Source organism: Pipistrellus hanaki (genome assembly GCF_964339955.1).
Source record: "Pipistrellus hanaki genome assembly, chromosome: 6".
NCBI lineage: Eukaryota > Metazoa > Chordata > Mammalia > Chiroptera > Vespertilionidae > Pipistrellus > Pipistrellus hanaki.
Window position 1 is genome coordinate 18,390,979 of NC_140508.1, and position 18,112 is coordinate 18,409,090.

Consider the following 18,112-nt stretch of genomic DNA (forward strand, 5'->3'; position numbering starts at 1 on the left):
TGGGTTGGAACCAGGATGAGGGGAAAAGAACGTATCTAGGACAGTTACCGAATACTGACTGTGGGCTAGAACACAGTCTTGAATCAGTGTTTAATTTCTTGGTTTTGATCCTTTTATTGTGATTGTATAAGAGACTGTCCTTCCTCATAGAAAATACTAAATGCTAAAGGATTTAAATGACATAATATCTCCACCGTGTTCTAAAATAGATCAGAAAATGTATTACATATCTAATTACATATAGAAAGACAATTTACATACTTATTGGCTATTTACATATTTATTTATATGTGTGTGTTGGGGGAGAGAGAAAACGATATGGCAAATGTAGCAAAATGTAAACAATTGATGAATCTGGACCTGGAGCAATGCGTATATAAAAGTCCTTTGTATTATTCTTGCAACATTTATGGAAAATTTGAAATGATATAGTGCACACATACATGAAAGTATATAATACAAGGAACTCCTTGTACTATTCTTGCAACTCTTCTGTAAATTTGAAATTATATCAATACACCCCCACCCCCATGCTCAGTGTGGAAAAAATTAAAACGATGAACATAGCAATGAAACACAGGCTTCCAGGGGCCACTTCCCTAATTCCTCCTAGCACATCTCCAGAGCTCACTCTGCACATTCTGATCATTAGGACAGATCTCTTGGAAAGTTTGGTCAACTCAGTTCCTTGTCCTCAAAATCCCTGTGTCCTTGGAACACAAGTCAGAGGAAGTGTGCTTCAGGAGGCCACACCTCTTCCTGTCCAAGGCTGCTGGGCTCCGAGGCCTGCCGTGACCCCGGAGTGCACCAACCACACCCAGCTGGCCCCTTCGCCACGGTCCTGCCGAGTGCCCCCAAGGAACCAACACTTAGTGGCCACCAGGCAGGCCAGCTGAGCTCACTGATGAGCCCTGAACCTCGTGGTCCCGGTTGGAAGGCCAGCTTGGGCTCCTGCTCCCTGTAGGACCTCAGGTTCTTCATCTGTAAAAGGCGATGATAACTTGGTGGGAGCATGAATGGGAACTAGCATAAGGAAGTTACCTGGCACAATCGTGGGCCTAGAGCCCCAATCAAAATCAGTCCAGGTCAGTGGTGGGTGGGCTGTGCAGTGAGTGCTGTGGTGCAACACGCACGCACGCACGCACGCGCGCGCACACACACACACACACACACACATCTCTGATGGACTCAGCCAGCACTTGGCTGTCTAGTTTCCAGAAATAAAACAGTTTTTAATTTCATCATAGAGTTAACTTTTGTTTCACTTAGGAAAAATATAAATTTATTTTTTATTTATGTATCAATGGTGGTGGTGGGTCAAAATTTGTATTTGGAAACTCTAAAGGCTTTTTATGTGGCCTTGGGGATGAGGCAGGAAAGGATAGTGGAGTGTCAGGGTGAAGGAGACAGTGAAGGGCTCAAAGGGAAGATTATAAAACAGGCTGCTCTGGTGACAGGTATATTTGTTTTATGATTCTTAGTAGATTACTAGCAAAAATGAGAAAAATGAGATCAGCACGGAGTTCTCTGTGTGTAGTTTGTTTGTGGTCACCCACACCCAAAGTTCAGCTCCTTCAAATAGTAGATATTTAACAAATGACCTTGAATCTCTCAGAACAGAAGGGAAGTAATTTCTGACTCTCCAGCTTGCATCTGAAAAGCTTTGAATTTTTAATCTTGAAGCCTTAGTAACAAATGAAGACTTTGGGTTATATGAATTGTTCTCAACCTTCATTCATTTGCATAACAGAAATGAGAGACTCATTCCACAGCATTATTCTAGTTACCAGAGTTATTTTATCATTCCCTTTGATGTCCAAAATCTTTCTAAAGTTTCTATGTCTAGAACATAACATAACTTGGATGAGCAGACCGGACGGAAGCTGTCCGAACTTGGGGAAAATCTCAGGAAATCCACATCACATGTCACAGGAAAGGGAAAGAAATACATTTTGCTAGTCAACTCAGCTGATGGTAGCTACCACTTAATGAGTGGCTTTCTCTGTAGCAAGTATCATCCATTGTGTTACTTAATCTTCACACTGTCCTTGGGTGATAGGACAGGAACTTTTTCTATTTTTGTTTCATAAACTAGAGGCCCAGTGTATGAAATTCATGCACTGAGGGGGGGGGGGGGATGGAGTCCCTCAGCCCAGCCTGCACCCTCTCCAATCCGGAACTCCTAAAGGGATATCCAACTGCCCATTTATGTGTGATCAGGACTAAACAGTCGGACATTCTTCTCACAATCCAGGACTGCTGACTCCCAGCCGCTTGCCTGCCATCCTGATCACCCCTAACCACTCCCCTCCCAACCCGGTTGCCCCTAACTGTCCTCCCCTGCAGGACGGGTAGCCCCCAACTGCCCTCCCCTACTGGCCTAGTCACCCCTAACTGCCCTCCCTTGCCAGCGTGGTTGCTCTTAATAGCCCTCCCTGGCCAGCCTGGCCACCCTTAACTATCCTCCCCTGTTGGCCTGAGTCCCTCCCAACTGCCTTCCCCTGAAGGCCTGATCACCCACAACTACCCTCCTCTGCTGGCCATCTGTGGTGGCCATCTTGTGTCCACATGGGGGCGGCCATCTTTGACCACGTGAGGGCAGCCATCTTGTGTGTTAGAATGATGGCCAATTTGCATATTACCTCTTTATTATATAGAATGAGGAAACTGAGACTCTGAGAGTTTTTCTCACATCAAGGACCTGGAAGTGGTTGCAACAAGGATTGACAGCCAGGGTTCTCATGGTTATAAACCCATGACCTTTCCACCAATATTTCCCCAAGTGGGGTACACAGCTTTGATGCACTAAAAGTGATATTGGGCTGTACTAATTGGAAGAGGTTGGCCTGTGCACTTTGGGAAAGGCTCTGATGGCTGTCCCCAGGATGAACTTACCAGCTTAGCTTCATCTCAGACCTGGAGGCTCTCCCGGGGCCCATTCCCCTCCTCTGAGCTCAGCCTTCCTGCATCTCTGTATCTGCTTTAGTTCCTGATGCTTCCTTTCCTCTGCTGATTACAGAGTATGCGGCTGCTCTCCATGCCCAGCTGAAGGCTTGATTGGAAGCCAGGGCTTTCAGGGTGGGGAAGTTTTCCTGGTGAGAGCCAGCAGCCTTATCTAGAGCTGTTTCTCACCTGGATACCGAGCCACCCTTCCTGAGAAAGGCTCTGAGAGTCTCCAATGTGTGTGTCACATCAGAGGTCTCGGCACACACTCATTTTTTATTTCCTTTGTCCTCACATGGGCTTATCCTATCTTTTAAACATAAAGAATATTTGTGCAAAAATCAGGAGACTAACATAAAACCCAAGCTCAAGTTTAAAAGTTCAAAGGTTTCTAGTTTGTTGAAAATTAGAGCCGAAACCGGTTTGGCTCAGTGGTAGAGCGTCGGTCTGCGGACTGAAAGGTCCCAGGTTTGATTCAGGTCAAGGGCATGTACATTGGTTGCGGGTACATCCCTGGTAGGGGTTATGCAAGAGGCAGCTGGTCAATGTTTCTAGCTCTCTATCTCGCTCTCTTCCTCTCTGTAAAAAGTCAATAAAATATAATTTTAAAAAAAAGAAAAGAAAAGAAAATTAGAAACACAGCTATCATGGTGATCCTCAGTCTTTACTTATTTATTTTTTATTTAAAATCATTAAAAAAAATTTTAAATTACAGTTGTCACTCAATATTATATTAGTTTCAGGTATATACCTCAATGATTAGACATTATATAACTTACTAAGTGATCATCCCAATAAATCTTGTACCCATATGAAACCATACTCAGTTATTATAATATTAAAAGCCTCATGAATGAAATTCGTGCATGGGGGGTGAGGGTCCCCTCAGCCCGGCCTATGCCCTCTCGCAGTCCAGGACCCCTTGGGGGAATGTCCACCTGCCAGCTTAGGCCCACTCTCTACGGGGATCAAGCCTAAGCCGGCAGTCCGACATCCCTCTTGCGGTCCAGAACCCCTCACTCCTTACTGCCTGCTTGCTTGCTGCTCCTTTCCACTTGGCTCGCTGCTCCTTAGCGCTACAGTTCAATTCCTCCCCATATGTCCCTGGTGCCTTTTGAGCTGCTGTCCCAGCACTAGAACTCAGAGTGAGTGAATCTGAGTAAGTCCAGGTGCAGGCCCTATAAAAGGAACTTAATGGGACTCCAGCAATGCTCCTTCTCACTCAGCCACAATTCCACTGATTTTTAGAGCCAGAATTTATGGAGACTTCTATTTTTGGCACTGCAACTTTTCTTTCTGTTCTGGATTGCCTGGTGTGGGGCTGGGACCCCTCATCCTTCAGCCAAGATATTCCTCCTGATTTTTACCCACCACACTTGGGAGTAGGACCAACCCATTTGGCATCTCTGCCTCTCCCACCAGTCTTGATGTGGCTTCTTATTTATATCCTTAATTGTAGGACTTCCATTCAGCTAGATTTCAGGTGGTTCTGAATGATGGTTGTTCTGTAGTTTAGTTGTAATTTTTATGTGGGTGTGCTCCAATACAGACCCCAAAAAGTTGCCATTTATCAACTTTCCTCTGGGTTAGCTTTACTGGTTTATAGTATCCACCTGGCCCCCTTTTGCACCTGAGGCTGAGGCCTCCACCTCCAGTGTATTCAATCTAGCTATTTCTGACGAACTCTATGAGGCAGATAATGTGATTCAGGAAAGAGTGGACCCTGCCCCCAGAGACCAACCTCTTACTGACCCTGGCATGTGTTCATTTGTAAACTGGAAATACTGCTACTCACACACAAGATTGCCTTTGAGAATTCAGTGACAAAATGCAATTAGCTCCCAAGTCAATGGGCAGCCAACCTTTTCCACCGAGGACCAGAGAGTCAATATTTTAGGCTTTGGGCACAATACAGTCTCTAAATCAACTGTTCTGCAGTTGTGGGACAGAAGCAACCATAACCAATACATAAGTGAAGGGGTACGGCTGTGTCCCAATTATAAAAGCAGGCGCCCAGCCAGATTTTGGCTGGTGGGCCAAGTTTGCTAACTGTGTTAAGTGATTGTCTTGTTCCTTCAGCTGCTCCCCTCCAATCCAATCCCCATATTTCAGGTACAGTAGTTATTTCAAATGCATGGGGCAGGCCTGTACAATAAATAAACAAGAGTTTGCAATCTTCCTTCCTTTTAGGTAGGAAGTCAGCTCTGGCCAAGTGTTTGCTGTGTCTTCTAAGGAGCAGAGAAGACAACCATAAAGCTTGAGACTCCAGACAGACCAAAACGATCTTCACAATAAAGACAAGAAGGTGGGGGTGAGGAGAGTAAAGGGAGATGACTGTCAGACTCAGGGAGAAGCTCTGGGAGAGTGGAAAGGGACATTTCTGGAGGGAGTTGCTGGGCACCTGGACTAGGTGCAGAGAAGAACCAGCAAGCTGACTGCAAGGGTGCTGGGTGGGAGGCTGACTCTGGTGTCTTTGAGGGACAACAGGGAAGATTTGAACTGTATTTTGGTTTTCTTGGTCGGCTGTAATCCTTGCTAATGCCCAACAAGGTCTGTGAGGCTTGCACCTAGGTTGGATTGTGTCATTCCCATCATCAAAACCCTTCATGGCTTCCAACTGGAGTAATAATGGGGTCTTAACTTCCCACCCTCCCGCCCTTACTTCATGCCAGTCCCTACCTCCATTGTCCAGTATGCTCCCTACCCTGTTCTTTCAGAGTCTTGGGCACTGTTCCCTGGCTTTTGCATGTGCACCCCCCTTACCTGGGAATGTTTTCTCCTTGACTCTCTCTCCTGAAGAGTTATGCTTAAATGCCACCTCCCGAAGAAGCCCTCCCCAATCATCCATTCAGGCAGCCCTGCAAATTCAGATTTCCCTAATTATTATCTATTTCTCCCATCATTGCACACTCAGTGCCAGAAGAGGTGCTGCCATTATGGGTGCAGAGTCATTACAGACTGAATAAATGAATAATCCTATCTAATAAAAGAGAAGCATGCAAATTGACCCCCCGCTATGCCCACCAGCCAATCACAAGTGAGTATGCAAATTAGCCCAACCAAGATGGCAGTTAATTTGCATATCCAGGCATAGAGCAAGACTGAAGACAGCTTAGAAGGAAGCCAAACGCTGCAGAAGGGAGTGAAGCTTTGGAGAAGCAAGCAAGCAGGGTGAGAGAGAATGGAGGGAAGCAGGCGGCGTGGTGGAAACCACCACAGGAAGACCTACTGCAGGAATCTTCCTGCAATGGGCCTCTAGTATATGTATAATAGACTCATACATGCATTACACATATCTTCATCCATTCAGTCATATGTACTGAACCCCTGTTATTAATGGCCAGGTACTAAGCTAGTTTCAGGTGATACACATTCAAGACAGTGCATGCTAAATACATGCACACACTTTTTTTTGCTTTCATTTCTTCTACTTCTGGAAGGCCTGCCCCAGAGTCAGAGAGACCTCAGAAATGGGCCACTTCCTAATTTCTACTGCAGTCCAGGAATTGTCAACGTCAGTGCAAATTTGGGGCCAGATAGTTTGTTGTGGGAGTTGCTCCTACATTGTAAAAGCCAGCCAGTAGCACCTCCACCCAATTTGTCACAACCAAAAATATTTCCAGATAACTTGTGGCCTAGCCTGAACTAACTGGCTATCCTGGACCAGAACTCCCAGTCACCTGCATCTATGGGACGTGACCCTCTCCACAGAAACAAGCCCAGATCTGGAAGCAGAATGAGAGTGCGAGAAAGGGTCCTGGCACGCACCCACTGAACACAGATGATGAGCACGCAATGAAAACAGACGATTCCATAAGGCCCCCAGGGACACGGCAGAACACAGGCCACTCAGACTCCCAAAAGGAATGGCCCCATTCTGTCACACACTGAGTGTCCGCTGCTGCTTTACCACTGAGGCCTCTGGATCCTTTAACTCCACCCAAAAATTACGCAACTACCCAATCACTGAATTGTCCTCACTTCCTGATAACATTCAACTCCTTCTTCATGGTTGACAGATAAATCACAGGATGCCCAGTTAAATTTGAATTTCAGGTAAACAATGGGTAAATTTTTAGTATACATATGTCCCAAATAATGCATATACTTATCTACAGCTGAAATTCAAATTCAGGAGTGTCCTGTATTTTTATTTGCTAAATCTGCAACCCTTCCTTCCTTAGAATTAACCAGCATAAGCCCAAATGCTATAATAAGGCCTTCCCAAGTCCCACATACTGAGACCTCCCCCTCCCCCACGTAGTTCTTCTGGTGTGTTCTTCGGAGCTGCAGCTAGCTAGTAAATCTAATCCTGATGAAGTATGTATTGTTGCTGGTGTTTTAGAAGAACAATCCCCACTTTTTGAGGCAGGACAGACACTGAGAGGCAGCCATCTGAAAGGGACTGCTGTGGTTGGCCAGAAGGGGGCACACTTGGAGCACCTGTGTGTGGGTAAATGGTCTCATCAGGTGTGAGAGGCTTAGGGGGGAGATTTTTGCTTCAGTTTGTCACAGCTGAATCACCCTGCCTCTAAAGATCTCCATAGTGTGTGTGTGTGTGTGTGTGTGTGTGTGTATGTGTGTGTGTTTGTGTGCGTGTGTGTGTTTGTGTGCGTCACTTCTCAGGGAGCAAATAGAATGTGGAGATGTAGTGGGAAAGCAGACCAAAAAAAAAAAAAAAAAAATAGAGCATCTTATTAGATGGTGGCCATAGCACCAAGCCTTACAGAGAATGGGTGACTGAAGTACGATGTCTGAACTAACTGGTGAAACCCAGGGTTCTAATGACTTTGATTAATTTACTTTTGAATCTTACCTTTAGGAATCAATCTCTCTCTCTCTCTCTCTCTCTCTCTCTCTCTCTCTCTCTCTCTCTCGGATAATGAGCGACCTGAGGTCTCCCCATGGCAGCAGGAGACAGTAGCCCATTTGACCTAAATTATGTTTCACCTCCTCAGCCTAAGGTGAAATAACCGCATAGCTACTTCCCCCTGAAACAAGACAGAAGGATGCCGCAAAAGACCTCAGAGCTGCCCTCAAGACCTGAAGAAATGACTCATCACTCTCACCTCACAGCTCTCAGCATGACCCCTAACCCCCAACCCACAGTGTCTTGTAATTTTGCCCTATACAATCTGTAACCTACACACCATCGGGGAGATGGGCCCTGAGCATTACCTTCCCATTCTCCTGGGTGGTGCCATTCATCAGTAAAGTAAGTTAGTGGGTTTTATTTCTTCACTGTGATGCTCAGTGCCCAGTGTTTGGCTCTGCTTGCGCTGGGTGGGCGAACTCTTTCTCTTCTAGAACACTGATGCTCACAGCCCAGCTGGGACGGTGATATTACTTCATTTTCCAGGCAGGGACATGAAGCCAGGTCTAGAATGCAGACCTTTCTATGATTTTTGTGTTGTCCTGTTCACTCATAAGAACAGTAGTTCTCAAACTTGAATCCCCTGGCAGGCTTGTTAAAACAGACCAGTGGCCCTACCCCCGGATTGTCCAACTCACTGGTTCTGGGGTGGAATCCAAGGATCTATATTTCCTAGGAAGTTCTTGGTGACGCTGCTTCTGGGAGCTGGCACCACACTTTGAGAATCACTGCTCTAGGCTGCCTTGCTAACAAGCTCTGGGCGATGCCAAAGCTGGCCACCTAAAGATGATTTAATTATGTTTGACTTTCCTACGGACTATTTTTATTGCCTTTTAGGACTTTAACCAGTTTTGATTTTAACTCGGCAAACATCACAGAATGTCCAAGTCAACTACATATACATTTAATTGTCAAAGTGCTCTTTGAACTAGCTTTATGCCTGTTTCCTGGATTTGAATAAAGTCTGACAGCAGTTCATTCTAATTTATATGAGAGTCATATGTTTTACCTTTTTGAAAATTACACATTTGGCACAGCTTCAACTCTACACTCCCTCCTGTGCATCCTCCTAATTATGAAAACTCAAAATTTCAACGAGGCCTGGAGAAAATAGGAAGTTGAGAAGAACCAGAGGAATCTATTTCATTAAAAAAAAAAAAAAAGTTGCCTGAAGCAAGTGAGAATGTGTTGAGCCCCCATGGGCAACATGTGGTATCAGAAATGGATGGCCAAAATGTGCTGGGAAAACTAACCTATAAAATTATAAAATCCATTGCTTTTTTTTGAAATGAGAACAGGAATTGTTGTCCAATAAGTTCATGGCATCCTACAAAGTTATGCCCTAGAGGCCTGATCTGTGTCCTGGATGTGTTTGGAGAAGATGGTGAAAGAGATGCATGTGTATCTGAGAAAAGCCAACCCCTCTCCCAAGAGCCGCTGTTCCCAAGGCCCCTCCAGAAGGGGTTTCCCGGGAGCTCTCTCTGGAAAAGGAGGGAAGGGTCAGAGCGGAACCCTCAGCAGGCCATCAGGCTGGGGTTCCACAGGAGAGTGTCAGGCCAGGTCTGATTCCCATCCCTGCTATAAACTACCTAGCCTTGTCACATCAGCCTCCGGGGCCTCAGTTTCCCCATCTGCAAAGGGAGGAGGTTTAGAATCAACATAAGCCTTTCTGACCAATACAGCAGCCACCAGCCACATGTGGCTACTGAGCACTGGAAATGTGGCTAGTCTGAACTGAGACGTGCTCAGTGTAAAATACGCATTGATTTTCTTTCTTTTTTTTTTTTTTTTTTACATTCTTTTATTAAATTATTATCTGTGTACATATTTTAACACTGCCCCCCCCCCCTCTCCTATACATATCCTCCCCCCCAGAGTTTTGTGTCCATTGGTTGTACTTATATGCATGTATACAAGTCCTTCGGTTGATCTATTATCTCCCCCAGATCTCCCTCCCCTCCCCACTGTAATTTGACAGTCTGCTTGTTGCTTTACTGTCTCTATACCTATCTTTTGGTTCATCAGTTTATAATGTTCTTTATTATCCATAAATGAGTGAGGTCATGTGGTGTTTCTCTTTCATTGACTGGCTTATAAAATATGTACTGATTTTCAAAGGTGTTGTACAAAAAGTGTAAAATATCTAGTTAATATTTTTATGTTTTATTACATATTGACATGAAAATATTTTAGATATACTAGGTTAAATAAAACACATTATTTAAATCATTTTTACTTGATTTTAAAAATATATATTTTTATTGATTTGGAGAGGGAGGGAGAGAGAGAGAGAGAGAGAGAGAGAGAGAGAGAGAGAGAGAGGGAGAGAAAACACATCAATGATGACAGAGAATCATTGATCGCTTGCCTCCTGCATGCCCCCTGCTGGGGATTGAGCCCCAAACCTGGGCTTGAACCCTGACTTGGAATCGAACTATGACCTCCTGGTTCATTGGTGGATGCTCAATCACTGAACCACATCAGATAGGTTGGGGTTTTTTTTTTTGTTTGTTTGTTTTGTTTTGTTTTTAATGTGGCTACTAGAACATTTAAAATGACATCTGTGGCTTACTTTGTAGTTCTGTGAGATAGCACTGTGAAGGCCTGTCCAGCTGTGCCTAGGAAATATCTAAGAAAAACTTATTTGTGAAAAACAAAAGACATACAAACGTTGATGTGAGATATGCTTTGCAATATTATTATGTACTAGAGGCTCTGTGCATGAAATCTGCACACGGGAGGTGGGGTGTGGGGGGAGTACCCTCAGCTCAGCCTGCACCCTCTCCAATCTGGGACATCCCTCTCACAATCCTGGACCACTGGCTCCTAATTGCTAACCTGCCTGCCTGCCTGGTTATCCCTAACTGACCCCCCCACCAACTTGATCGCCATTCACTGCCTTTGTGTGCTGGCCTGATTGCCCCCAACTGCCCCCTCCCTGCTGTCCTGGTCACACCTAACTGCGTTCCCCGCCCCCCCCCCCCCCCCCGAAGCCTAGTCACCCCTTACTGCCCCCCCCCCCGCCGACCTGGTCACCCCTTACTGCCCCCTCCTGGCCTATTTGCCCCTCACTGTCCCCCCTGCCAGTCTAATTACCCTCAACTGCTCCCTTGCCAGCCTGGTTGCCCCCAACTGCCACCCTTGCCGGCCTGGTTACCCTTCATGGCCCCCCGCCAGCCTGGTCACTCCACGCAGCCTGCTTGTTCAGTTGTTTGGTTGTCCCTCACTAACCCCCCTGCCGGCCTGATTGTAGGCAGCCATCTTGTGAGGGTGTGAGGGTTAATTTGCATATTACCTCTTTATTATATAGGATAGCTATTGATATGTTAATTGTTCTAACCAAACCTCTAATCTCTATTTTGTTTCCACTGCAAGGTGCCTGCCTGGTCATAGACTGGTACATGGTGCCTCCCTAGACACTTGGTATGGCACGTGACGTCTATTCACATTCAGGAGTCAGCTGGGAGACCAAGGGCTCAACACTCACATCTATGACTTTTAAACATCATGGATCCATGTAAGGATTTCTCCAATTAAATGATTGAGTAAAATGTGATTTGGGGTTCATCCATTATTTTTCAAGCCCCTGCCATCTCCATCCCGTCACACAACAGTGAACTGCTGTCCGGGGCTGTGCACGCACAGAAATGGCTCCTCACGTAAAGAGCAGCCTGAAAACTCAGGTGCCAAAATCGCTGAGGCCCAAGCTGTGCAATGGTGCCAGTTGTGGATGGCTGGAAATTTGCCTGCAGATAGAATTTCTGAGACCACAAGAACTTTTCAAATGCCAAGGAGAGACTGGTAGCTACAGGAAGTCTGTTGTGGTGACGTGAATCATCACTCCTGGTTTCTCTGTATTGTGGAGTCAGATTTTAGCAATTAGGTTTCTTCAAATGAGCCGCACTTCTGTTCTTTACGGTGCCAGAGAGCTCTCCTCCAGCTTCTCTGACCCATGACCCAGACTCTGAGAGACAGCCATGCTGAGCTGTTACAAACACTGTGCCCAATGACCAAAACCTCCTCTCACTGAGCCTCTGCTGCTGAGCTGGGCCCTCGACCACCCCAGGTTGTGTGTGAACCCACATTCAGGTCACCTCCCCACTGAATGAGCAGTTTGGAGGTACAGGAGAGCAAGGTCCCTATAATCAAAACACATTTCTTCCTGGTCAGCTAAGACCAACCGTTTCCCTGTCACTGAGGCAAAGGGAGGCAGGAAGCAGACACTCCGAGAGGAGGAATGCCACCAACTTGTAGGCTGGGGCGCTCCTGGGAGAAATGAGAATTGCTATGTGGATAAGCCCCACTGATCCTTCCTGGCATTTTTCTGCGCTATAAGGGGGTCAAGAATGTGGCAACGAAGACAAAACAAATCCCCTCATGGCAGAGTTCAGAATTCAGAGAGTTCAGGTTATTTCCTGGCTCTACATTGGGGCCACAGCTAAGCCTTCATACACAACATTTCTACCACAATTTAACCTTTAGACAAAAATAAAGGTAGATACCAGCTCCACCATAAAGAGCTCCATTGTCAGGGGATAAGATGGGTGTACCCCACCTGGAAGGGTAAGTGGGAGCCTGATGGGAAGAGGTGGAGGGTGAGAGAGAGGAGGTGGGTAAGCAAAGCCTAGAATGTGGGCATGAGCAGGTCTGGGCCATGAGGACCCTTGGAAGAAGAGCTGAGGAGTAGGTGGGAGCACAGCCTGAAAGTCCTTGCAGGGGAAGAGTGCAGACCTGGTGCTGGACCCAGATGGAGCCCGAGTCTGCGGAGGTAACATGATGGGTGTCGTGGCTCGGGGCAAAGCAAGCACACATGTTCGGGGGCAGTGCAGACGGATCACGAGCACTGCCCATGGTGCCCACAAATGAAGGGATGAGAACCCAAGTAGGGAGATAATGCAGGAAAGGGAGGTCGGGTGTAGATGCTGGAGACTTGAGGGCTATTTGCCAGCACTGGGCACTTGGGTGGTGTGGGCACAGGGGTGGCTTGGAAGAAGCTGTGGAGCTCAGGAAAAGGAGGGATCAAAGATTCCTTTGAGCTCCTCTGTCCTAGTGCAGGACCATCTGGAACTTTACCAACCTAGGCAATGTTGTTCTTACACGATCCCTTTCACACAGCGCACCCCTGCAATAGACAGCAATAGGTGTTCACCCCCATTACTTAGGGGCAGGTAACAGGGCATTGCTGGCCTTCCCTGTGCGTTTTCATGGAGACCTTATAGAGCTGGAAGTTACTGTTTCCCACAGGAGGTGGGGGACATTAACAATGGCGCCGGGAAGGACTCTGACCTATTGGCCCAGCAGCACAGGATTTCTGTGGCCAGGGTTCCAGGATGCAATTCTACGTGAACAATGACCCTGGGCCCTCTCATTACCCCAGAACACTCAATCAGTGCCTTATCCACCACTCTGTGTCCTGTGACTTATCTGAGTCACTTCCATGAGCCAGGACACATGGGAAGCCACAAATCAAGGCTTGCTTCTAGTGGTCGGCAACTCCGGTTTAAATACACCAGAAACTGGATGGGGGGACATACTGATGTAAAAGAGGCCCAACGACTACGCTTTACACAAAATCGCAGGAGCCCTACTAAGCAAGAAAAACACAACAAGCATGTGGAAGTCAGCTGCGGGCCAAGAACGTGACAGAGACTTTTCATGCTTTACGGTGGATGTGGAGAATGACACTGCAGTAGCTGAAGAGTCTCTTTGAAATGTAGCCCCACCACATCCCTGGGAAATACAGTCAATATCCGCTCTCCAACCAAAAGCCACTTCCTCAGGAAAGATTTCTCTGGAACCCGGAATTATGTTATACAGTCTCAAAGCCCCTTTTATTTCTCACACGAGGCACTGTTTTCTCTTATGATTTTTAACTAGGGGTTCAATGTCATGATTATTAGATTAATAATATTTCTTGCTACCAGAATGAAACCTCGCTGAGGTCAGGGATGGCTTCTGGTTTTTCTCTCCCCTGGGCCACGTACAAGCCTGGCTAATCAAAAGCAGTCAACGTTTGAAATATAAAAGCACGAGGAATAAAAGAAGGCCCAGTGGGTCCCAGGATGTGCTGAGCGACAAACCATCTCAACGACTGAACTCCAGCATTTTAAAAGTGAACCTCTAAGGAGCCAATATTAAATGTCCAAAGGGCAGTTTACTTCATCCTTGCAGATAATGACATGCCTACATTAGGAAATAATTGATAACTAATATCATTTATCTGAATTATGATTAATAATATTTTCCCATAATAACTAACTGTGGATTACCATAGTAAAGAATAACAATGGCTATAAAGAGGAAAGAAAGGAAATACAGTTGACCTTTGAACAACATGGGCTAAAGGGGCTGACCCCAAGCAGTAGAAAATCTGCATGTAATTGTTGACTCTACAGTTGGGACTTTTGCATCTGCAGATTCAACCAACCTTGAATGGAAAACGGTACTTTCAATCCATGGTTGGGAAAGCCCTGGATACAAAGGGTCGACTATATTTATTGCAGGAAATCTGCATGCAAGTGGACCTACACAGTCCAAGCCCCTGTTATTCAAGGGTCAAATATCATTTACATGGAGCATCTAACAAATAAATTGAAGCTCTGCAAACAAAAACAAAACGAAGAACGAAACAGACAACCCCGACAGTGCAGGTCACTTTGCCTACATTTTCCTCAAAGGCCTTCAACTCAGGAGAGAGACAATAGAGCTTGCCTCAGCAGTTCCAGCAGGGCTCTCTCCTCTTGCTTGACCCTTTCATAGGACACAGTACAGAAATATAAAGTAATTACCTTTAACCTGCTTTTCAACTGAAATTGAAAAAAAGAAAAGTAAAAGAAGATTTTCCTCAGGACTGTAGGAAAAACTGGGTCCAACAAGGCCCCTGCCTAAGGAATTTTCCAAGGCAAGTTTGACCATACTCAATGTTCTGATTTTGTCTTGAATTTTATATCTAACTACTAGGTAAGAGTCAGCCCCACTACACTTGCTGAGCAGAAGGTGGTAATTATGAACTGGCCAGTATTTAGGCTGATGCAGGCAGTGCCTTCGGTTAAGGAGAGGGTTGGGTTCTTCCCTTCTAGCAGGAGGCAATAATTATCTCATCCTGAGCCAGAATCCTGGAACTGGAGCTGAGTCAGGGGCCTGGTGGGTCTAGTGCCTGGTCTACAGGAGACTTGAGGAGCCCCTTGCTGGCCTCAGGATGGTGGATATTATGCAAGTTTGATTCAAATTGAGTAAACTGCTTGAGAACTGCAAATGCTGCATCCACATACCTTAACTATGAGGGCTGAGAATCGAGACCATCTGTGTCAACATAACTATTTCTTCCAGGATATTCTTGCCCAGGAAGTTAAAGCTGTAAACCAATAAATAACTTCTCTGTTTGCTGCAGAAAATTTTTATAGGACAATCTGTCCTAGAAAATAGTTTGCTCACCTGGGAAAACAACTTTTATATCAATGATGGTTTATTGCCAGGACTCAAGACCCTTATCTTATCAACAAATCAACAAATGACAAGTGCTGGTGAGGATGCGGAGAAAAAGGAACCCTCGTGCACTGCTGGTGGGAATGCAGACTGGTGCAGCCACTGTGGAGAACAGTATGGTGTTTCCTCAAAAAAGTAAAAATGGAACTCCCATTTGACCCAGTGATCCCACTTCTAGGAATATATCCCAAGAAAACAAACACCAATCAGAAAGAATACATGCACCCCAATGTTCATGGCAGCACAATTTACAATCGCTAAGATTTGGAAACAGCCTAAGTGCTCATCAGAAGATCAGTGGCTTAAAAAACTGTGGTAATACTACAATGCGGTAAAAAGGAAGGAACTCCTACTATTTCCAATAGCATGGACGGACCCGGAGAGCATTATGCTAAGTGAAATAAGTCAGTTGGAAAAAAAATAATTATCACATGATCTCACTCATTTGTGGAATATAATGAACAACATAAACTGATGAACAAAAACAGATCCAGGGACAGAGAAGCATTGATCAGACGGTCAAACTTCAGAGGGAAGGCAGGGGAGGGTAGGGGGGAAGGGGAGAGATCAACCAAAGAACTTGTATGCATGCATATAAGCATAACCAATGGTCACAGACAAAAGGGGGTTTGGGGGGTAATGGGGAGATAAGGATACATATGTAATACCTTAATCAATAAAGGGGGAAAAAAGACCCTTGTGTTACTATACCCATCAATCCCAAACAATGATATCATAAACTTTGCTGAAACCCAATCACTTCTCTGCCTTGAAAAATATAGCTCAAAGGACATGAATTGAGACCTCTACACCCTATCCACACACCTCCTGACCGCCCCTGGCTTAGACCCAGCAGGACTATTTACTGACCCTGACCTCCCTTATCATGGACCTTAGCTTTCTTTTATCAACAGGCTCTTCCAGTGGATTATATGGAGTCTCTAATTGACACAATAAATCAAGTTTGGCTCTTGGAAGTAGGACACATTTAAATGGGAGTTAATACATACTCACAACCCATTAGGGTGGGAAATCTAGTAAAATGGTCAGTTTTCCTCTGTAACAAAGTTAAGAAGCCTCTATACCATTTCTCCTATTGAGGAAAGATTGAACTGCAGTTTGAACACCTGCCTACAACAGATTTCAAATGCAAACTTTGCCTTCATTTTTCTACTCTTTTACATGATTCTGTATTTTCCAAATGTTCTACAATCATGATGTTTTACTTAGAGGGTGAGCAGAAGGACACAGAGCAAGAACAATAAGAAGGGAATCCACTTCCAAGTGTAAATCAGGAATGACCACCAAGTCTTAATTTAAAACACATGCACACACAGAGAATGTAAAACATCCATTTAGAGTCTTGTCTCTTTAAGCTGGCAAAGTAACTGTATGGCACCGACATCAGTATGCATCTGGAGAAGCTGTACAGTTTTAATCATGTTGCCTTGGTTCGCCCTTGTCTGACCATAAGAGACCTCTGGGGAGTTTGATAAAATACACCAGTAAATAACATTCTGTCTCTGCTTACTGTTGTTGTTATTGTTCTTCTTCTTCTTCTTTTTTTTTTTTTTTTTTTTTAATGAGCACTAAGTGATTCATACAACAAGCAAAGTGTAAAACCCAGGACCAACGCCACTGATTCACTAGAATGCAAAGTCCAGCTTCCATTGTAAAACCAACCTGCTAAAACCTGGGCCGCTGGCAACCAAAGATCACCTCAGCTGTCTTCCCCAGGGTGGCACCTCTGGGTGCCTGGGTCCTGGGCCTGTCCCGCAGCTCACAAAAGTCCCAACGACTGCCAAACCTGGTAACAGCTTGCAGCTGGGCTCAGGCACGCTCCGCCAGCCAGAGCTGGCTCAGAGAGCAGGCTGCCCCTGCAGCTTGCCGGGCCGGGCAGCTGGAGAGCTTGCAGCTCCCCACGCAGCCTGGCAAAGGGAGCGAGCTGCAGCTTAGCGATCCCAACCGAGGCTTCCTTTACCTTAAAGAAACTTCCTCGCTTGTCCGGGCTGCGGGTACCCATGGTCCAGGATGACATTCCCTCCGGCGAGTCTCTACTGCACGCCGCCGGGGACTCCTGGAGGTAGAGACATTTTTAATGGTTAGTCCAGCCTGTAGGAAATTCCTTTCTAAGCCACAGAACACTCACAACAACAGCCCTGCCAAGATCTTTTTCCATCAACAACATAGTGCCATTTATTTCCCACCAAAGCCCTTCCATCCCCTTTCAGGCTGGTTTCCTGCCTCCGACAGCACAGTTCCTAGACGCGACCCCACCTCACTGCCCCACCTCCCCCCTTTCCAGCTGACGCAGGAGGTCTCGGGGGACTACAGAACGCACAATGATGGCTTTGTGCTTGCTTGACCTCACACACAAGTCCTAGAGGCACCAATATTAGATGTCACTGCACTCTGCCCCAAAGCTTACGGACTTCATGTGGCTGAGCACAGAGGGGCAGCAGAAGCTCGAGGCTGTGCACGTCGCAAGAAACCCTGCTGGGCTGGGATAAAGTCACCCTCAGTTCTACTAACCTTCTCCCCAAGGCTAGGTCAGCACAAGGGCACTGGGAATAAATCCTTCCATTTTCTCCTTAGACATCAAAGATTGGGGATGAAAATCCACGTCCCTGTTTACCGAGGTTAACTTGGGGAAGCAACAGATGTAAACAGCATCACGATACCCTAAAGGTGGGGGCACCCTTTGGTCTGTGGAGGGAAATTTAAAGGCGTGATATGATTCTGAATCACAACCCTGGCTCTGTGAGCTTGGAATTTCCCTTATCTGAGAGTTAAAACCCAGTATCCTTTCCT

General features: G+C 45.8%; 1 protein-coding gene across 2 annotated transcripts in view; it reads right to left on the reverse strand.

The window, feature by feature from the left end:
* RIN2 (Ras and Rab interactor 2) overlaps positions 1-18,112 on the reverse strand; it is a 201,955-nt gene that overhangs the window by 82,425 nt on the left and 101,418 nt on the right. Inside the window, exon 3 of one of the 2 annotated variants that reach the window (XM_084887024.1) lies at positions 17,283-17,375. In XM_084887024.1, the coding sequence (XP_084743150.1) occupies positions 17,283-17,339 (57 nt within the window). In that variant the 5' untranslated portion in view covers positions 17,340-17,375. Of the gene's footprint in view, positions 1-17,282; positions 17,379-18,112 lie in introns of both variants that reach the window. The other variant, XM_084887025.1, reaches the window with a different exon arrangement.